At 33.0% G+C, this 23488-nt stretch overlaps 1 protein-coding gene across 1 annotated transcript in view; it reads left to right on the top strand.

Moving 5' to 3' along the window:
- Positions 1–23488, top strand: part of EPHA3 (EPH receptor A3) — a 354334-nt gene that overhangs the window by 299078 nt on the left and 31768 nt on the right. The window contains exons 11-13 of the mRNA XM_059392132.1: positions 329–514; positions 11343–11404; positions 13017–13226. Of these exons, the coding sequence (XP_059248115.1) occupies positions 329–514; positions 11343–11404; positions 13017–13226 (458 nt within the window). The remainder of the gene's footprint in view (positions 1–328; positions 515–11342; positions 11405–13016; positions 13227–23488) is intronic.

Here is a 23488-nt window from a genome sequence, read left to right as displayed (position 1 = left end):
CTATGAGAATAGGAATTAAAACCCTATTAAATATGGCATTCAACTTTCCTCTGGTTCTTTCATATTTTTTTTATCACAATGTGGTACTTAAAAATGTATGAGGCCACTTACAAGGTCCATTTTCCATAGGGTGTGGATCCCCTGAGTTTTCTTAGGGATTCTCTGATTTCCGTCTTCTGAAATAAGTTGAAAGCCTACAGAGTACATCTTGTGGGTCAAAGGTATAAATATTTTGAATGGGATTATTGAGGGGAAAGAGTTACTCTTTACTGATACCTTTTTATTATGTAAGTCCTTACCTTTTGTTGTGGTTCTGTTCTTCTAACAGGTGAATTTGGAGAAGTGTGCAGTGGTCGCTTAAAGCTTCCTTCAAAAAAAGAGATTTCAGTGGCCATCAAAACCCTGAAGGTGGGCTACACAGAAAAGCAGAGGAGAGACTTCCTGGGAGAAGCAAGTATTATGGGACAGTTTGACCATCCCAACATCATTCGACTAGAGGGAGTTGTTACTAAGAGTAAGTCAAGTCAAAAGACAGACTTTTGCCTTTGTTGAGCAGAGGTTATTTAAAGCTAAACTCAATCATTAAAGAATTTTGATTTTTGATTTTTTTTATAAGTGTCAGTCTTTTTTTATTAATTTTTTATTTTTTATTTATTTTTTTTAATTTTTTATTTTTTATAAACATATATTTTTATCCCCAGGGGTACAGGTCTATGAATCACCAGGTTTACACACTTCACAGCACTCACCAAAGCACATACCCTCCCCAATGTCCATAACCCCACCCCCTCTCCCAAACCCCCTCCCCCCAGCAACCCTCAGTTTGTTTTGTGAGATTAAGAGTCACTTATGGTTTGTCTCCCTCCCAATCCCATCTTGTTTCAACATGGGGGCTTAAGTGGATATAAGTGTCAGTCTTAACAGAAAGACTAGTTTGGGGTTAACATGTCTTTCTTTGACAAAAGGACGAAGATATTTAAGTAGTTTTATATTGAAAGTGCTATTCTAGATCTTTAAAAAATTGGAAAAAATAGGAGCTAAAAAAATTGGTCGGTATTAAGACACATTGATGAAAAGACAGTTAAGAAGTGAATTGTGGAGAAGTCTCTGTTATGTAGAGTAAGAAGGAAAAACGATGACTCGATTTTGACAGGAATTGCTGGGAACTCCCAGCTAGCTGCCTTTTCTTTTACTGTTCACCAGTTTCAGTTAAATTTCCAAATCTTTACTCCCTTGATTTTAGGAAAATTATGGGAGTTTGGGGACTGCTTCCGAGCTGTAAAGATTGGGATCACATTAGACCCTAGGCCTTTTCCTGGTTCTCTGTGGATTTGAAATAATTCTAATCTAGAGTCCCAGATGGATTTTTGACTGGTCTGGGGAAACTCTGGCTCACTGCCCATGATAGAGATCTGAACTTATTTCCATGATAGTTTCTCCAGCCGGACTCAAAAGGAATCCCGTGAGGCAGGTATGTGATTTTTGGCTCCAGTACCAATGAAAACCTCTTGAGAATGCTCTAGGATTTTTTTTATTCCTCAATATTTTAGAGCACAGGATGAAGAATAAACTAAATTGGCAGCAAACTACTTAGAGCAAAAGACAACATATGGCAGGAAATTTGGCATCCTTTAGGGGGTAATTCATTGGCACCACATTTACATATTCTATGGTTACCAACAGACATTACACATTATATTTTTCACGATGATATTTTTCTTTAACATTACATGGAGCACTTTCCAAATGGCACTAATACCTATTCTCATCTTAGTGTGACTAAAAAGGCAGTTCCTTTCTCACAAGAGCATGGTATAATTGAAATGTACTTTGATTTCCTTTGGAGTTTTCTTATATAATAAATGGGATGAAGAACTGAGTAATGTAGAACTAAACCATAAACTGTAAGCCCATATTAAGTACGGTAAGAAGCATGTTTCCCTTTGTACTCCTAATATTAGGCCATACTAGTAGTAACTCTGAAATATTTTCTGATGAAGAGCATTTTTTAACTATTTTTTAAATTAATAATAAAAACACTGCTAGTAGTAGTAAGATTGGGAAAATGTTCAAATCCTTTGTTCCTCCAGGGCAAGACCATACTACTTAATGCCTATAGAATTAACAATTATGTCTCACTGGGATTTTAATAATCAATTAGCCATTTATTCCCTTTTATATCATCCTCACCAAGTGGTTGTCCTTCAGATCGCGAACACACCCCTTGGGGAGGAAGCTCATTTTTACTTGTATGGCCGTTTTTCTTTTAACTTAATTTTCATAAGATTTTTTTTTCATAAGGTTTTCTTTTTGAGTTGACTATTGTATTGTATTTTGAGTTGACATTGTACTATGGATGTCATTTCATTATTATCACTACTCTGTGAATTAGATACAATAATTCCATTTGCATTAGAACAAATGATAACCCGTAAAGAGCAAGCAGCTTATCTAAATAGAAATTCCTGGAAATAGCATTGGAAACTTGGTCTGTTGGTTTTACCTCTTGTCCCTAACAATGGACAAAAAGTTTCTAATTTTCATTTTCATTTCATTTCATTTCATTTTCATTTCATTTCTTTTATATCTTGAATTTTTTAAATTTCTCTAATAATTTGATCATAGCAAGAAATCCCTCAAGCTTAAAAAAATTTCTGGAAAGAATTAATAACCCTTAATACCTAAAACAAAATGTGAACTCTCATAAAGGGAAAGAGTCCGTGTTATTTTTAAGGAGTGATAAAAATAGAAACTGGATCATACTAGATTCTTAACTTACCAATGTTAAGGAATTAAAAAATATTGATTGATTGATTGATTAGATGGAAAAAAGAGCAGTATCTTCTACCTATAGGTCTTTCTTTGGTGTTGGTTCATTAAATTGAATGCATGCTTCAAGGAAGCACAACTGTATAACTGCTTGCATCAGTCAGGGAGTGATGGAAAACATCATCATATTTTAGCATGGACAGAATTATCTACCACCTAACTTTTCCAACACCTACACTTAATAAAGAATGAGATAAAAGTGACTATCAAAATAAATATTAGATTTAAATTTGTTTATTGATAGGCTTTTACATGTTATCAAATGTAAATTGACTTTTTGGTTTCCAGTGTTATTAAATTATTGAAAATGACCTATTATATTTTGCTAGCTGTTACCTATAAATTCATTCACTGAATGATGAGCAACATTAAACCATAATCATTATGGCGGGTTTTCTTTAAATATAAAAATGAAATAATCAAATATTAATTATGGCCAGCTGACAAAGAAATCCATAAAATAATACCCAAGACCAAACTGCAGAAAAAGAATGCATTAAGGAAAAAATTTTTTTAAATCATAGGTATTACACATTAAATGCCTTATTGAAGTCTGATTTTATAACATTCTAATGTGAATTACAACTGCCTTATTCTTGGGGTGAAAGTTCTAAATTTGATAACTCTCCCAGGTCAAATAAGCATGTAAGAGGTTGCCAAATTTGACTATATAGATCCCAGTCATCTTGTATATTGCAAACATAATAGAGAAGCAAACCTAGATAAGATTTTGAACTTCTGACATATTTAAAAGCTCTAAGTCTGGTACCCTATAACATCTGAGAGGAAATAGAAATGACTTAAAATGAAGTTAATATGTTTCATTTAACATATAAATAAGGCAATTTTGGTCACCAGAAGCTATTCATTCACTGCTATTATTTTCTTTGTTTCCTGGGAATATATGACTGCTAGAACGATCTAATTGCAAAGTTCATAAACACACACACACACACACACACACACACACACGAGTGAGGCATAGCTTATAATTTAATAAACAAAATTGTGTTTACAGAAGAAAACCAATTATATCAGTATCTGGATTAAGAATTAGAGTGTAATACTTCAAGTTTTGACTCAACCCAACTGGTTGTGAGTCCTGTGGCAAATCAAAGCACTCACAGAGACTCAGTTTCTTCCCTTCTGATTCAGAATAGAAGTTCTACTTCACTATTTCCAGATACCTTAAAGGTCAAGTAAGATTATATAGGAATATATTTTATTAAGTGAAATAGACCTGTGAAAACCTAAATTATTACTCCTGGTAAGTTTGAGAATTTATCAATTAATCTTGGCTGTATAGAAAAGAAAAATTCTTGAAAGCAATTCCTTTTGTTTTGCTCAATAATAATTCTTCTCAATATTTCTATTAATTATATGTTTGAAACACTACATCTGTTATAAAGTATCATTTTCAAGTCATTTAGAGAAAGCCCTTTATTCAATCATTATATTTCCATTTATTTGAATTGAACCATAAACAATTGTAATAAGTTTTGAGCTTGATGGTCTTAAACAAGAGAAGGTGAGAGAGTCTCTGATCTTCAAAGTAGCAGAAAGCTGGGGGCATAGTCTCTGCTCAGAACTTGGTACTAACATGTGTTATCAATTTTAGTCGAAGTTCAAAAAGATGGAACTTGTTTTTAGCAAATGTTTGATATTTCTGCCATCACACCATTAGTCAAATAATGTTCATACTTCAAGAAGACCCACATTGGCCATTTTTTACCAAGTGAAATAGAAGGAATTATATTAGATAAGGTTGATGTGATATTGTTGGTATTTGGGAGGGATTATTTTCTGAAAACTAGAAAAATAATAATAATTAGTGTAATTGTAACTTTACATCATTAAGGAATACAGTAAGCAGAACATTAGGACAGTTTCTCATAATTAAAACATTTCTATACTGATGTGAGCATTCACTTTACAGCAAAGTCTTAGTCATTTATTTGCACCTTTCTATCTCCTGCGCATATGATAAAGATATTGCTGAAATAAAATGTCATTCTATGTTGACCATGCCAATTTCTTGCTATGTCCTGTTTGCTTCTCTCTGAAAGTGTTCTTCTGCACTTGTCTCAAGGGTACATTCATGACTAATTTTAGAAAGGAGTTGAGACCATCTCTATCCAAGTATCCACAACAATGAAATTAGGAAAATCTTTCAAATATATTAGAGAAAATATAAGACAGGGAATGCAATTTTTACACATTTAAGAATTTTCCTTATTTCTTCAACATTGACCGTTTATATTTTTTGGTTGAATTGGCCACACTTGAATTTAAAAAAGAATTGGTTTTTGTGTATTTCCCCATTTAGATAGGTTTATGATATTTTTGAAAGGTTAAATGCAACTTAACAACATTTGTTAGAGCATGACTTACATCTGCCCAAAGATCAATTTTAAATTTTTAAATATACAATAACTCTCCTAAAGGAAGAACTATAATTATACACTTGTTTAATAACTGTCTGTATAATTCTAATCATACAAAAATTCTTGCAAAAAGTGAGAAAAAGAAACATCCCTTACTCATGAGGCTGAGGATATCTTTGACACCAAATCATACAAGAATATTTTTCAGAGGGAGAAAAAAAAACTGCAATGTGTGAACAAAAATTCAGTAACACTGGAATAATTATAAAGCCATAGTTAATAATTTTATCAAAAAAGATACTATGTAATGCTCAAGTTTGGTTTATGCCAAAAATGCAAAGTTGGTTTGCTATTAAATCATTCTAGAAATTCACAACGTAGATAGAAAAGAAAAAGTCAATCTCGATAGATACAGAAAATCAACATTTTAGTTAAAAAGTTTTTCTCAGCTCATCCTACATGGAAATATGTATGCCTGATAAATGTATGTAAAAACCATAAAACAAAACAAAACAAAAATCTTACAACCTTGTATTCAGTAGTAAAACATGAAAGGCATTTATCTTAAAGTAGAAATGAGAATCTTGGTATTATCAACTCAATTCATTATTATACACAAGGTCTTAATTTTTGCAAATAGAAAAGAAAATAAATAAAATGTAGAAAGATTGAAAAGGGAAAAATATCTAAGCTGTCCTTGCAAAATCAAACTGAGCACATTCAGATTACGTATTTATTAATTGTTACTGCACTTATTTTACACACCACCTTTGAATAAAATAAGAAAGAGTAGAAATATCATTCCTGTCCTTTTTTTTGAAGTATAGTTGATATACAATGATAATTAGTTTTAAGTGGATGGTATATTGTTGGCTGTATAGCCTATGCTGTATTTTTCAGCTGTTCCTGTTTTAAAAACTATTAAATTTTGTTTTGAATTAAACACAAATAAAATTTAAAAGTGTAAAGTAACGTAAAGCATTCAGTGTACTAAGATTGGAGTATGGTTGGTAAGGAAGACTTGGAGAATGTGTTTCTTAGCCTGACTTTGGAAAGAGAGATTATCCTTAGGCACCCTGAAATGATAGTCATGTGATCAGTTTTAATTGGCAGTCTGCTAGGTGCTGCTAGAACTGCATACAACATGGAGTTGGCCCCTGCCCTCCTTAATTTATAGACCAGTGGGTGTGATAGGGGTCATTTAAAAAAAAAAAATTATTTATGTGTGAGAGAGAGAGAGAGAGTTGGCAAAGGAGCAGAGGAGTAGGGAGAGGGACAAGCAGACTCCACACTGAGCCTGGAGCCATATATGGTTCTATCTCACGACCCTGAGATCATGACCTGAGCTGAAATCAAGAGTCTGATGCTTAACCAGCTGAGCTGCCCAAGCATCCTAATAGGGATCATTCTTAAAATGAATAATGTCTTCATTAAAATGGAATCTGGAAAATACTGTCCTGTATTTTTATATGATTTAATAGTAAACCACAGAAAATACTCTAAGTTCAATCAGCTAGTTAGGTACATTACATGAAAATCTAAAACCAAAGCATTTTATTTCTAATCAAAGATGATTCTAGTCTTTTTTCCTGGGAATAATGAAACATATTTGTCAATTTTTTTTTCAGTTTACCTCCTGCTGTGTATGCTTTTTTGCTTCCATCCTGATTCTGATTACATATTAATAATGAGTGCTGGCTGCTAAGGTCAAAGATTTTGATTTTATATATCACACTCATGTATTGGAGTGTGTTTTTAATTTTTTGGAAATGAGACAGAATATGTGAGATACAATTACTGGTAATGGGAAATAATAGCATTTCCTTTGAAAATGAATTACATTTCAATATTTTTTTAAAGATTATTTATTTGAAAGAGAGAGCACAGAAACAAGTGGGGTGAAGGGCTATAGAAGAGGGTGAAAATCTCAAGCAGACCATGCTGAGTCTGGTGCCCCACATGGAGCTTGATCCCAGCACCCTGAGATCACAGCCTGAGACAAAATTGAGTCAGTCAATAAACCAAATGAGCCACCCAGTTGCCCCTCAATAATTAAAAAAAAAAAATTTAAGTACTCTCTATATCCAGTGTGGGGTTCAAATTTACAATCCCAAAATGAAGAGTTGTATGCTCTACTGACTAAGCCAGCCAGGCACCCCAATAAGTTTTAATATTTTTATCATTGATGAATACTTTTTATGTTTGAACGAAAATATTTCAATTTAAAGCCAACATTTATTTGATAATTACAAGATAAATCTCTGTGTATGGCTATATATTTATTACATTTCCCTGTCCTTTTTCTAGAAAATGTGATTATAAAGGCTGTGGTGAAATACATAATGTTGAACCTGGAATTCTTATATACTCTAAATCACATTTCTTGAGTCATCAAACAGTGGTCCAATGATTAATAATATATCTGAACTACTGGGAATAGTTGGGGAAATGAACTGATTGTAACAGACTGATTTGCTTCCCTGAACTCTTTAGTTATGAAAGATCATAATTTTATTTATACTCATGAGTCAACCTAGGAACAAAAGCAAAATTCCACTGCACATTTTTTTTTTTTTGCTTATTTTTGAAGTTCCATTTCAGCCAGTCATCCAACAATAATTTTATTGAGTTTCACTATGGATATTCATATGCACTTTAGGATATCTGGTAGCAGCGAATAATATAAGCCCTTGAAAACATGAGAATGTCACTTCTAAATCAAAATACGTATGAGAGAGCATGCAACCTTGATAGAAGAACACATTGCATCCACGTGCAGATGAACTGATATTTTATAAGTAATTTCCAGCTATATTTAGTACATGTTAGAACTAGTTCTCACCACTAATGCAGAGAATTTCTTTTCCTTTAACCTTATTTATTATAATCAAAAGCACAGGGAAACTAAGGTAGAATAGAAACTTAGATACTAAAAAAATAAAACTTAGAAATTAAGGCTTTCCAAGGTGGAATATTTGTGATTCTGTTTATTCTTTGTCTGTACATTTGGGTTTGCTGAATCTTTGAACTTAATGTAAAGCATATTTTCAGACTTGCCCATATTAACTGATGTGTTTACAAATATCTAAATTTTAGAGCTAAATGCAGCCTGATCTGATTTCTGAATGGTCATGGGGCTTTGGCTTAATTGACTGGTTTGATTTTTCAGCTACTTTTATTTCCCTTGCCAAACATTCCACTAGACATGCTAACAAGAAACGAAATGGTCATAAGGCTGGGAGCCAGAAGGAAACGAGTGATAAGCAAAGGTCTGGGTAGTATGAAAACCCAGTAACTGGCCACTGTAATTGAGAGTTGGCTGTATGAAGCAAAATATCTGTGACTATACTTACTGTATGCATTGGATTTTGCTAGCATATTATTCTTCATAGAATGGTATTAAGGCAAGAACATAGAAAATTATAATGATTTATGGAGAACATACATATAAAGGATTTTATTCATTCATTCATTCATTCATTCATTCATTCATTTGTTCAGTCATCCATTCTTTTAATTTCAGCTCAGTCTCTGGGACCAGGTTTTAGGCATTAGACTGATCAGTTCAGGATAGATAGAAGTTTTCAAGGAAATGTTGAATCTTCCCTTTCTTCCTGAATATTGTTAAATCTAAAGTTTAATTAGAATTTTGAAGAAGCAAGTTCTAGAGGCTTAAGCTTTTGCCTAATGACGTTTCAGACATTACCAGATTAACTACATATATATGATATGTTACCCAAAATATTAAATCAGTACCTTCAAGGAAAATAGATTGGTATACAGTCAATTGTTACATATATAAAAATTATTTGAAAATTATAGAATTTAAATAATTTTTCTTTGCCTTTTAATAAATAAGACCTATAGCTTGGGATACATCCAAATACTAAATACAGCAAGTATAACCTTCATACTACCAAGCTATATAATTCATAGCTAGTGTGAATTAAGTTTTTTTACCTATGAAAAGAAAAAGCAAGCAAAGAAAGCTTTTTTTTTTTTTTTAAAGCTATTTATTTATCTGCTTGAGAGAGAGAGAGAGAAAGTGCACAAGCTGGGGACGGGGACAGAGGGAGAGAGAAGAGGAGACTCCCAGTCCAGCAGGGAGGACTACAGGGGCTCCATCCCAGGACCCTGAGATCATGACTTGACCTGAAGGCAGATGCTTAACTGACTGAGCCACACAGGCTCCTCAGAAAGCTATTTTCTATCATCAGAATAGCAAACTAAACTTCATGATTTAGAAGGAACATATGAGGAAAACTTAAATGTGCAGTACAATGAGGGGTGCATCAATGTTTGTTAAAAAGAACCAGGGAGGGAGACAAACTGTAAGAGACTCTTAATCTCAGAAAACAAATTGAGGGTTGCTGGGGCATGGTGGGGGAGGTCTAGGGTGGCTGGGTTACGGACATTGAGGAGGGTGTGTGTTATGGTGAATGCTGTCAATTGTGTAACACTGATGTTTCACAGACCTTTACCCCTGAAGCAAATAATACATATATGTTAATAAGAAAAAAATCAATTAAAAAAAAGCTATTTGCTCAAGGTCCTTCAACAGTGCTTAGTCAAGACTAGATTCAGGTCCTTCAGACATGGAAGACAAGCAATTTCCCTTCTTTTTGTAACATGATGGAATTATATTTAAAACAATATTATAGCAAAAATAAAGGAAGAGAACTATAGTATAGTAATACTGTAGGTTCTAAAATCAGAGATAGCCGTGTTGGGAATGTGCTGGAGAACTAATTGATTGTGTAACCTCAGCAGGTTTTTTAAATCCATGATGCTTTCAGTTAAGGACACCATAAAATGGGAATAATATATATCACTAAAGCACAAGATGGTGTGAACATAAAGTAGTGTAATGTATGTACGTTATATATATATATATATGTATAAATATGTAATGTTACATAATTCTAATCATGCAAAAAATTAACTAGTATTTTCTATATATAAAATACCCATTTTTCATATTTCTTTGTCTTTTTGAATTGTTCATTTTGCATTACTTATTTTCCAAGTTGCTATTGTAATATATAGAGAGGTATACTTTCAGCTTGGCTCCCATGACATTAAACTGTGACAATTATCTAAAATGCCACAGACTTCAGAGTTGTTATTTTAATTCAGAATAATCCATAGAATTTACACCCATCAGTTGCCTGAATCATTATATAGTTGAACACTTGTTCTATTTGTACATACATATAACAGTATACATAACACTCTTGTATCTAATGCTTGTCATATTTTAAATATCTCCCTCAGTCTAAATTTCCAAGAGTAACAGCATAGTGGATTCCAGTTGCTGCTTTTGGCTTTATTATGTATTAGCTGTATGACATTGAGTAAGTTGATTACCTCCACATATCTTAGTTTTCTCATGTGTAAAATGGAAATGATAATACTTAAAAAGGTATCATATATAGAATAATTAAACCAGCATCTGGCACATAATAAGTGCTATATAAAGTTAAATGCTCATTGAAAGATTTAATTGTATTTAAGGGCACATATTTCTAAAATGGTTATTATAAGTTACTGCCAACAGCTATTTTAATTTTATTTTCCTTTTAAACATGGATTTTATATTTTTAATGTGTTAATCAAATACAGATTTTTAAGAATTATAATTATTCATCTTAATTGTCTTATGAAAATCACATATAGGATCCATGAAGATGGGGACTTTGATTTACTTGCTCTAACAGCATAAAAAGGAACACCTAGTACATAGATTTATAAATGTCTGTACAAAGGATAAATGATTGTGGAAATCCTGGCTATATGTTGGGCTAGAAGGCAGAAATACTTCATTTTGTAGATCAGCTAGGATTCAACTAAAGATAAAAAAGGGGGCATATTTTATGCTCACAGAAAGCCATGCCAAATAAGCTGATTGAGATACTACAGGTTATAGCCACTTGTTTTGAAAATAAATCTTCAATTTTTTTGTTTTATTTCTATTAAATATTTTTTGCAATTTTGCAAATTTGGGAAGACAAGGAAAGCTTTTACATTTTTTAATTCATCAGTGTATCAAATTGTATTATACATATTCATGACATGATATCTATTGAACTCTGCTGATCATGTTTAATTTATTATTTACCATATATCCAGGTAAACCAGTCATGATTGTCACAGAATACATGGAGAATGGTTCCTTGGACAGTTTCTTACGTGTAAGTAGAAGATTTTATATATATTCATCTATCTCTCATCCGCATCTATCTATATCTTTTATCCCTCTATCTATACACATATATGCATAAATATGGAATGAATCGCTGAAAATGTGAGACAACCTCTAATATTTTGCGAGTTATTAGATAACGAAGTTTAAAGTAAAACTGAAATTGAGGGAACTAAATAGTAAGAGGAAGACTAAAATCATATCTTTATTTTGCAGCATCCCAAGTTAAAGGTTTATATTTTTAAAACAAATTTGTGTGAACTTCTTCAGCCTTTTCGTACTGCCGAGATTCACATTGATTAAAATAGAAAATTCTAAAAGATCCTTAAAGTAAGACATAAATAACGTTGATTGATGTAAGATGAACATTCTCTTTTCTTCATTTAAAGTAACCTCAGACTGCTATTAGATAGAAAACCATCTATCTCTCACACAGAGCTTTTGTCTCAGAAAATAAGCAAGTTTTATAATTCCAAAGGAGTCTCAATTCAGAGATATCATTTCGGTGATATATATGCATCCATACATATTCTTAATGATTTTAGCTTAGAAATTTTATTTTTAAAGATTGCTTCAGCAAATATTCAAAGAAATAAGTTTGTTGGGGAACAAGATCCTGCCAATCTCTAATCACTTCAAGGGTTAAAAAAAGACTTCATACTCTGTCTTTAATATGCTTTCAGTGTTATAATATAGAAATAGATAGACAGGAAGCATAGTACAATTCATTCATAGAGGAAAATTTTAAATTTTCTATAAATGAGAAATTATTTATTTTAATATTCATGAGGCAAATACAAATTTTACCAGCAATTATTTTCCCAAGCATTCAAAAAACAAGTACTTTTCAAATCAGATGATTAAAACCATTATAATAAATATTCTTTTAAGTTGTTATTTTTTTTCTTTTAAGTTGTTATTGTGTAGATAAAACTAAACATAGAATTTTATATCTATCTATGCATGCATTTATGCACATAGGTATATCCATATGTGTGTATCTACTTACCTATTTATCATATAAATCGTGTATTTCTATTTTAATCCAAGTAAACTGGAAACTTTTCTAAATACAGACCTCTGACTTTGTGTTTTATTGTCTTCCATTTTATAACCTGTAACTCAAGATTGAGTAGAAAATGAATATTCAGTAAATATTTCTAATTCTGAATTATTTATTTATAATTATAATTTAAACATGTAACATCCACCTTCTCCGAAGCAATTAATAAAAATCTGAAAAACCGGAAGGAAGAACGGACATTCAATCAAATAAGTATGTAAAACTAAAATAGCCACAGGATTCATTTCATTTTGCTGTTCTTGAACGTAAAATTTCTGAGGGGTTTGTCTATCACCAACAGACCAGGAAAGATCTAATTTTGAACCTGAAGTCAGAATATTGGGATTCTCCTTGTAATGAGGTATTCAGTAATGCAGCTACTGTGCTATTTTGGTTTAGCCTTATTAGGCTGGAGTGCTCTTAGAACTAAAATGTATATAGTCAGTCTTTTTACAGTTCAGTATGTGAGATTTTTAACCGAGGTATATCCCTAAGGAGGAGCAACACATCTTAACTGTGTATTTGAAATACTTCTCAGAAACACGATGCCCAGTTTACTGTCATCCAGCTAGTGGGGATGCTTCGAGGGATCGCATCCGGCATGAAGTACCTCTCAGACATGGGTTATGTTCACCGGGACCTTGCTGCTCGAAACATTTTGATCAACAGTAATTTGGTGTGTAAGGTTTCTGATTTTGGACTTTCACGTGTTCTAGAGGATGATCCCGAAGCAGCTTACACAACAAGAGTGAGTCACTTTTTCTTTTTCTTTTTGTCCTCTTTTATCTTTGTTTTCCGCCTTGTGTTATGTGGACTTGCAAATAAATAGAAGTCATGTCTCTCAATGCTTTGTCAATTATGTCTTCCCGTGAAGGAAATGTATCCTTTAACATTAAACTATTGTTACTTCTTCTGGGCAAATAGATGGTCACTATTTATAAAGTGGATAATGATGCTAATTCTGAAATGTCATAGATAGATTTAATGTGTCCCCCAGAAAGGCAGCATGATTCACTCATGTTTGAAGTCTTGGGATTTTTATATTTACGCATTTTTGGATCTGGTTGAGCCACTTTCAGTAAACAGGATAAATTCTCAGTACCTCCATCCAACTAGATATAATTTTAAAGCATTATAAAATTCATGTTTACCTAAGGAGCACATGCTCACATCATAAAAATTTCAAAACAAAGCAATAAAAAGGAGAAAAGTCATCCGTAATTGTGCCACCCACAGAGAACATTTGTAACTTTGTCAGTCAATTTCTTCCAGATTTTTTCTGCCTCCTTATTATACACACCTATCCATGAATACATAATTAGAATGGGATTATTCATAATATCACTGTATAGCCTGCTTTTCTCTTAGCGATATACCTGCCGAATATATTTCACTGTCAGTAAATAATCTTCAAGTTTCCATTTTCAGCAGTTCTATCTGGTTGTACCATTTTATTAAAATCGACTCCTAATTATTGGTCAAATTATTATTTCTAGCTTTTTAAAATTTTTTATCATTTTATTCTGTTATTTTAAAAATTTTTTTCCATTATGGTAAGACTACTCTTTAATCCCCACCCCCCACCAAGCTACCTTCTAACCATCAGTTTGTTCTCTATAGTTAAGAGTCTGTTTCTTGATTTGTCTCTCTCTTTTTTTCCCCTTTGCTTGTTTGTTTTGTTTTTTAAATTCTACATATGAGTGAGATTGTATGGTATTTGCCTTTCTCTGACTGATTTATTCCATTAACATTGTGCTCTCTAACTCTATCCCTATTGTTGCAAATGGCAAAATTTCACTCATTTTATGGCTGAATGATATTCCTTTGTGTGTGTGTGTGTGTGTGTGTGATGTACCATTTCTTTCTTATCTATTCTTCAATCAAAGGACATTTGGGTTGCTTTCACAATTTGTCTGTTTTAAATAGTGCTACAATAAGCATACGGGTGCTTATATCCCTTTGAATTAGTGTTTTGTATTTGGGGGGTAAATACCTAGTAGTACTATTACTGGATCATAGGGTAGTTCTATTTTTAGTTTTTTGAGGAGCCTCCGCACTGTTTTCCACAGTGAATGTGCCAGTTTGCATTCCCACCACTAGAGGAAGAGGGTTCCTTTTTCTTTGCCTCCTCACCAACATTTGTTTTTTGTGTTGTTTCTTTGAGCCATTCTGCCAAGTGTGAGGTGGTATCTCATTGTAGTTTTGATTTGTATTTCCCTAATGATTAGTGATGTTGAGCCTCTTTTCATGCATCTGGTGGCCATCTGTATGTCTTCTTTGAAGAAATGTTTGTTCATGTCTTCTGCCCATTTTTAATTGGATTATTTGTTTTTTCATCTTAAATTATGTTATTTCTTTATATATTTTGAACACTAACCCCTTATGGGATATGTCATTTGCAAATATCTTCTCCTATTTGAAGGTTGTCTTTTAGTTTTGTTAATTGTTTTCTTCATTGTGCAGAAACTTTTAATTTTGATGTAGTCCCAACAGTTTATTTTTGCTTTTATTTCTCATCTCAGGAGACATATCTAGAAAGATGCTAATAAGGCTGATGTCAGAGAGGTTACTGCCTGTGTTCCCCTAAAGGATTTTTATGATTCCAGGTCTTACATTTAGGTCTCTAATCCATTTTGAGTTTATTTTTGTGTATGATGAAAGAATGTTTTTCAGTTTTATTGTTTTGCATGTGGCTGTCCAGTTTTCCCAACACCATTTGTTGAAGAGACTGTCATTTTCCTATTTATATTCATTTCTCCTATGTCAAAGGTTAATTGACTGTATTATTGTGAATTTATTTCTGGGTTTTCTGTTCTATATATATGTATTTTTGATCTGTATGTCTATTTTTAATACCAGTACCATACCATTTTAATTACTATTGCTTTGTCATATAATTCGACGTCTGGAATTGTGATACCTCCAGGTTTTTTTCTTTTCTTCGGGATTGTTTTGACTACTGGGGTCTTTTGTGGTTCCATACAAGTTTTAGGATTGTTTGTTCTAGTTCTGTGAAAAATGATGTTAGTATTTTAGTAGGGATTACTTAAGTGTGTAGATTGCTTTGGGTAGTATGGATATTTTAACAATATTTGTTCTCTCAATCCATAAGCATGGAATGTCTTTCATTTCTTTACATCATTTTGAATTTCTTTTGTCAGTGCTTTATAGTTTTCAGAGCATAGGTCTTCCACCTCTCTGGTTAAGTTTATTCCTAGATATGTTATTGTTTTTGGTGCAATTGTAAATGCAAGTGTTTTCTTAATTTCTCTTTCTGCTGTTTCATTACTGGTATATAGAAATGCAGCAGATTTATGTACATTGATTTTGTGTCTTGTTACTTTACTGAATTCATTTATCAGTTCCAGTAGGTTTTGGTGGAGTCTTTCAGGTTGTCTATATATAGTTCCATACCATCTGCAAATAATGAGAGTTTACTTCCTTATTTGAACGCCTTTTATTTCCTTATGTTGTCTAATTTCTTCTGATACTATGTTCTATTAAAGTGGTGAGAGTGGACATCTTTGCCCACCAGGTTCTGGCGTTAGGAGAAAAGCTCTCAGGTTTCTACCATTAAGTATGCTGTTCGCTATGGATTTCTCATATTAGGCCTGTGTTATGTTGAGGTATGTTTTCTCTAAACCTACTTTGCAGAGGATTATTATCATGAATGGATGTTGTACTTTGTCAGATGCTTTTCAATATTTTATACAAATGTGTAAATGATCCATCTACATTCTTAAGTATATAAGTCTGATAATTTCCCTATGATAGAACCCTAAAAGTGGATTTTCTTTGTCAAAGTGGATCTTCTGTGCCCATTTTAAAAGCGTACTTAAGGGGTGCCTGGGTGGTTCAGTGGGTTAAAGCCTCTGCCTTCGTCTCAGGTCATGATCTCAGGGTCCTGGGATTGAGCCCCACATCGGGCTCTCTGATCAATGGGGAGCCTGTATCCCCCCTCTCCCTCTGCCTGCCTCTCTGCCTACTTGTGCTCTTTGTCTGTCAAATGGATAGATAAAATCTTTAAAATAAATAAATAAAAGTATACTTAACTATATACTGATAAAAATAGATATTATGATTTTTTGTATTTTTTAGTTTTAGTATCTAATTGATTTAATTTTATTAATATGATTCAAAATGCATCTGATTATTTCTTCATATATTTATCGACAGATTCCTTTGAAAAGACATTTCTTTATAGAATTCTTTTTTCATGGCAATTTTAGAAAATAAAGATATGATCATTAATGATACTACCAAAAGTAACCAACTGTAATTACCAATTATGTATATAGTTATAAAATGGGATATTACATATTGATATATAAAATGATATCCATTATCAATCCAGTAATTTCTTCTTTTACAAACTCAATGTTGTTTGGTAATTTGACTATTTTAACTTAAAATATAAAATGTAAAATTTTCTAAATGATGAATTTTAACATTATCATTAAATAATGTGTCATAACCCACTTTATCCATATACATACATTATTTGTCCAATGCACTATTAATTAAGCAAATTCCAGAGTTTTGATATTCTTAACATTACTTTGATGTAATCCTGATAAATGATTAGTGTCTGGCCATGATTATTTCCTCAGGATAAATTTCTGGAGTTAAAATTGTTGAGTTAAAATGCATGCAGAGGGACACCTGCGTGGCTCAGTCGGTTAAGCCGCTGCCTTCAGCTCAGGTCATGATTCCAGTCCTGGGATTGAGTTCCACATCGGGCACTCCTTGCTCTCTCCACCTCTGCCTGCCACTCTGCCTGCTTGTGCGCTTGCACTCTCTCTCGCTCTCTCTCTCTGACAAATAAATAAATAAATAAAATCTTAAAAAAGAAATAAATAAAATGCATGCAGATATGTGCATGATTTTCATATATGAATTGCCCAGTTGTTTTCCATATAGTTTGTTATAGAGTTTCACTTCTAGTGGCAACATATAAAAGAGACTATTCCCCCATGCACCAGCCAAGAGAATGGGCAGTTTTTAAATGTCAACTTCTGCTGTTTTCTTCATGTTTCTAAAAGGTTATTACTGGGGCGCTTGGTGGTTGCTTGGTTGGTTAAGCTCCTGCCTTCAGTTTAGGTCACGATCTCAGGGTCCTGGGATGGAGCCCCACATCAGGCTCCCTGCTCAGTGGGGAGCCTCCTCCCTCTTCCTCTGCTTCTCCCCCTGCTTGTGCTTGCTCTCTCCCTCCCTCTCTCTCTCTCTTTTGCTTTGTCAAATAAGTATAATCTTTAAAAAAAAAAGAAAGTTATTAATTTAAAAAAAATTTAAAAGCTCATTCTTTCCTAAACCATCAATTTCAACAAATCTATTATCAATGACCATGTGTGTCATGTGACGCCTATCTCACATTCTGAGAAAGAACCCAATTTGCCAGACTGAGTTTCATCCACAAAGCCACAGAGATAGAACCAGAAATTCAGAAGCACAGCGTCCTGGAGATATTCCTAGATGAGTTGATAAAGGAGTTGGAACTCTCCTGATGCCTTTTACATTACACTCTCTTTTGCATTTCCCATTTTCAGCTAGACTCTGTAGTGGATTCACTGTCTATACATCTTAGTATTTCTGAAGATGCACAAAAATGTTGCTGTTCTTGGGAATACAGATCACTAGGTTGAGAGCGAAACAAATAAAATAAAATTTTATATCTAAAAGCTAGTTTAATTAAATTTATAGCAGTGACTATGACTATAAAGCTCTGAAAACTTGAAGAAATTACAAAACCTGAGTAAATATGTGGATAGTGCTTTTAGTGTCCCTTCTGTTCCTTCTCTCATCTCCAGAAAAATTAGCCAATGTTCTACAGCAAAGCATCATTTTTATGACTATAAATTATCATCCCAGGAGATAACGTATGCAACAGATGATAATATATTTATAGTTTTGAGAAATATTTTTTATTCTGCTCATTGCTACTCTGCATTCTAAAGATATCCTTCATAACCTTCTGCTACTATTGAGCTTTAAACACACTGCACAGAAAGTATCATTCTTGCAGGTCTCATCCTTGGTACAGCAATCACTATATATATAGTATATTATATATATGTATGTGATATACTTCCAGTTTTAATAAAAAGTATTTGATTAAAAGGCCTTTATTTGAAATATTAGATTTCTGGTAATTTAGTCAGGTTCTGTGCCATATCTTATTTTTAAACTAGAGCATTTTTTTTTTTCAATATTAGCTTTGATTTCCAGGAAACTCTAAGGCATGACTTTTTTTTTTTTTTTTTTTCCCCTTTTTGTAGAAACTTGGAAGCTTCATCCAAATCTGGATCATCTGCTCTCTAGAGAATATATTGGGTTAACTTTCATAGCTTCATTTGTACTGACTGTTACTTTTAAGGACCAGGGGTACAGAAGACCATTTTTTAACCCTAGTAGGGGAAAAAAAAAAAAAAAAAAGATATTGCTCTGTCAAGATTCCTCATTATCATTCATGAAATAAAAATGCGACAGGCTCTCTGCACTTTTTATTCTCAGAAGATTATTAAAAACTACACCAACCAAATGGCTCATTAACTGCCAATAAACAGCTGTTTAGAATTATTCAATGTTCATCTTTGTATTTTCTCAAAACTTCTCAAAATATCTGTGGGGGTCCAAACTTCCTTCAGAGAAGCTGTAATTTGCATCTGCATTTCTCGAATAATTTAGAAATCTTTAATCTCCTGTAATCTCCTTGTTTGGTACACCAATTTTATAATTTACCCTAAACTATTAGGTATGTTCTAACGTAATAGGACTGCTATTTTGTTTTTTAAACAAACACACTGAAACAATTAAATGAGTGTTGCCATACTAATTCTTGAGAATTTGTACATATTACAGGAACCCTGCTATTGTACAAAATGTTTTGGGAAATCTCTTTTGAAATTATCTTTAAAATTGGATTGCAAAGGATATCATAATTCAGAATTATTTAAGCATATAGTGTTTTGGGAAGCATACTTGCCTGAGATAAAACTCTGGTCTCAATAAATTTATAGTTAATAAATAAGAAAAGTTAGTACATTGTCATATAATGAAGTCTAGTTTTTTTTTTTTAAACCCAAACCAGTACTTTTCAGCTTAGACATTCACTTTCTTTATTTGATTAGGCAATCTTATAATTTATGGTTACTTCAGAAAAACAGGTTCACCATTTAAGAGTGTGTGCCATACATTCTTGTTGGATAAACACACTCTGGTGAATCTGCTTTAAGAAGCTAGCCACTAGGATTGGGAGGGAGACAAACCATAAGTGACTCTTAATCTCACAAAACAAACTGAGGGTTGCTGGGGGGAGGGGGTTTGGGAGAAGGGGGTGGGATTATGGACATTGGGGAGGGTATGTGCTTTGGTGAGTGCTGTGAAGTGTGTAAACCTGGTGATTCACAGACCTGTACCCCTGGGGATAAAAATATATGTTTATAAAAAATAAAAAATTACATAAATCTCAAAAAAAAAAAAAAAAGAAGAAGCTACCCACATTACTTTGGTCACACTTAACACATATCACTCAGAGTCACTGGGGTTCAAAAATTAGCATTCAGTGCCTCAGTGCACTAAGCCTATTGCCCAATTCCTGCTCAGAATGTTCCTGCCTTTAGGTAGAGGGTAATTGCACTAAGGAATCATGAGAGGCGTTTGATTCAGTGCCACTGAATGAATATGGGATGTCTGCTGATCTCATTTTAAAAACAGCTTGGCAATCAACAGGCAAGTTAGGAGAGTGGAACAGAATTTATATCAACTAATTCCGTATGTACTTTTTTTTTCTTTTAAACTGGATGGAACACCCGAGGAGTTGAGAAGACATTGAGCCTTGAAACTCAAAACAATTACCAGACATTTTTCTCTGCTGCTTTAACACTGTCTTAAGTGTATCACAGGTTTTCCTGCCTTCTGTCCCAATAGTATTCCTTGAGATGTGAGTGTCAGCTCAGATCATAATATACACTTTTGTATGTTTTCTCTTTTTTATAAGGGAACTGAGTAGGAAATCAGAATTTCTTTTAGTACTCACCCACAGTTTTTTCTTCTCATTTCTCACTACTCAGTTATGCAGAAATTCCAAACATTGACACTTTCCATTATACGACGTGATTATGCATCCTGTAACCTTTGTAAAATTCCACTGTACACGTGGGATTTGAGAGTAAGAAAGGTGTGATGTTCTAGTGTTTTGAGAAAATCGTTCAATCTTGTGGACCCTCTGAAATGTTCTTGGGAGACACCCTGAAGTGCATAAAGGACACTTTGAGAATCACTGTTCTAGGTACTATGTCATGAAAATGCACTTTAAAAATGAAATGAATATTTTAGTTTTTATCAAGTGATATAAAGTCTTGATTTATAGTATTAATATGATATAGCATGTTTTGAAGAAAGGCATGGGATGCATAACAGCAGCTGCATACAAAAGGCTATAAATCATCTTGAAAAGCTTTGGATTTTACTGGGGATGGAGAGGTTAGCTCTGCAAACTTAAACCATCAGAAACTTTTTGTTGTTGAGAAAAACAAACAAAATATGAATTGCCTTTCTTTGGTTTCCCATCATGTGAATTCAGAGCACAGTTATGGCATGTTGCCTTTTTTTTTTTTTTTTTTTTTTTTTGCACTGAACTACCAACTCATTTCAGTTTAAGAGAACCATGAAATTATTGGTGAAGACTGTTTACCACTAACTTATTTTTAGCCTTTTTCCTTATGAAATTTTATTTTAAGCGGTTAGCATTTCTTATGTGCATGCATGCATCTATGCAAATGAACATTTTTATATTCATATGTTCAAATAGATGGGATCCAAAATTCCACCACGATGGTGATCAATTTACCATTTAACAAGATCAAGTTAGGGAAAATATAGGCTTTTATCTAATTTACATGTTCTATTATATAAAGTCAATCCAATTCTCAAGCCCCAAATTCATTTTAGGGATATAATTACCACATAAACTGGTTTGGGAAATTTGAGAGAGCCAGGTGATTTATTTTTCATTATATTCTTCTTCACTTTCAATTTTTTTTCCTTTTTATTTCCTGAAGATGTATACTAAGTGGTTAGAAATTAGATATTTTATTTTATTTATTTGAGAGATAAAGAGAGAGTGCGCATGCTCAAGCAAGTGCTCCAGCAGTGATAGCAACAGGCAGAAGCAGAAGCAGGCTCCCTGCTGAGCAGGAATTTTTTTTTTCCCTACCTTCCCACCCCAAATACAAATTTAATGCAGAATTCAATCCCAGGACCCTAGGATCATGACCTGAGCTGAAGGCAGACACTTAACTGCCTGCAGGCACATCCAGGCACCTCTGCAGTTAGATTTTTATATTGGATAAGAAGTTTCTCCCTTTCATTACATTTATAACCCATTAGTAACTATTTGATTTTTAGGAGATAAAAGCAACTGAAAAGTTATCACAGGAATTGCGTGTTAAATGAAGGAGAAAGAAATCTTATTTTACATAATAATTTATTTGATTTTTTTCTCTGTAATTCTGCCAACTTGATGCCAGAAATATTCTGCTACAGTTATTTTACCTAATTTCATTTGCAAGATAAGAAAGAAAAAAAAAGTGGCTAATGCAAGTAGTTAGAAGCTAAGTAGTTAAAATTTCCTCTTCAGGATAACTCCATTCTAAGGACATAAATAATAGAGAACATGAGCCTTTATTCTGTAGTCAAGGACTAAAAACTATGAATATGAAGAGACAGTGTGATATAAAAAGAAAATTATATTATTTGATAAGTAATATATATCATATGTCCTCACATGAATGGAAAAAAAGGTAACACATAAATATCTAATCAGTGGCCTTCATATATTTTAAGTTTTGAACCAAAATAAGTAATGTCAATCATGAATTTATTCCCTACTCTCTTAGCATCAGTATGGATATGCCTCATGCAGCTTCACAAAGTAAAGTCATGTATTCAAATATCAGAAAATGCTAGAAGATATCATAATCTCAGTTGTCATTGTTGCATCAATATTTAATGAGAGATCTAGTACTTTCTAGTCACCTGATTCAGAGAGATAGATACCATAAGCATTTTACATGTGAAAAAAATCTATCCAGATTTAAGTGAGGAAAAAAAATCATAGCTATAGTTTTAGAGTGGAACATAGTAATACAGAGGTTGTATGTAAAATATTACACGGTCTCTAACATTTTCTCTAAAAATTTTCTCTTAAGTGCATAATTCATTCATTCAATGTTTGAGTGCCTATGATATGCCAGACACTGTTCTAGGACAGTAAATAAAACAAAGCCCTGACCTTATGAGTTGACATTCTAGTTGACATTCGGGTAATAAACCAACTAGTAAAGGTATAGCAAGGCAGAGAAGTAAGATGAAGAATATGTGGAGTGTGTGTGTGGGGGGGCATGTTATTTCAGTGAGGAAGATTACAAGAGTTTCCCTGATAAAATGACATTAGAGCACTGAATTAGTGATAGAGGAGGAGAAAATAATATAAATATCAAAGTTAATTAACCAGATTTATTTTGCTTTAACAATCTTTTCAATTTAATAAATCAATTTTAATCATTGTTCTAATTCCAACAGGCTCACTTTGCAAGAAGACAAATTAAGTAGTCAGATTAATGGTTTGACTCAGACTAAACATCAGGCTCATAGTGACTGGTTTAGTCTGTAATGTTGGTGAGCCTGGAAGCTTAGTAAAAATCACTTTCTGATATTATTTCCAGTTTGCTGTGAATATCCCACATTTTCAAATATGTGATGACACATTACCTGAAGATTTTCCTAGTGCCCCAAAGTCATTGACCAGCCCAGTTCCTTTGGCATTGGGAAGTATCACAGTCTTGAAGTCCTAAGTCAGTCTTCCCACTGGATGTCTGGAATGGCTAATAATTTGACTCATTTCTGTCTTGTCACCCCTTTTCAACCATAATTCTATATGTCATGGTTCAGATACACTTCCATGACTTTTTTCCTTTTTCATTTGCTGACCACTGCTCTGAAATTGACCCC

The sequence above is a fragment of the Mustela nigripes genome, chromosome 2 (assembly GCF_022355385.1).
Source record: "Mustela nigripes isolate SB6536 chromosome 2, MUSNIG.SB6536, whole genome shotgun sequence".
NCBI classification, from domain to species: Eukaryota; Metazoa; Chordata; class Mammalia; order Carnivora; family Mustelidae; genus Mustela; species Mustela nigripes.
This window is presented reverse-complemented; position numbering and strand designations above follow the sequence as displayed.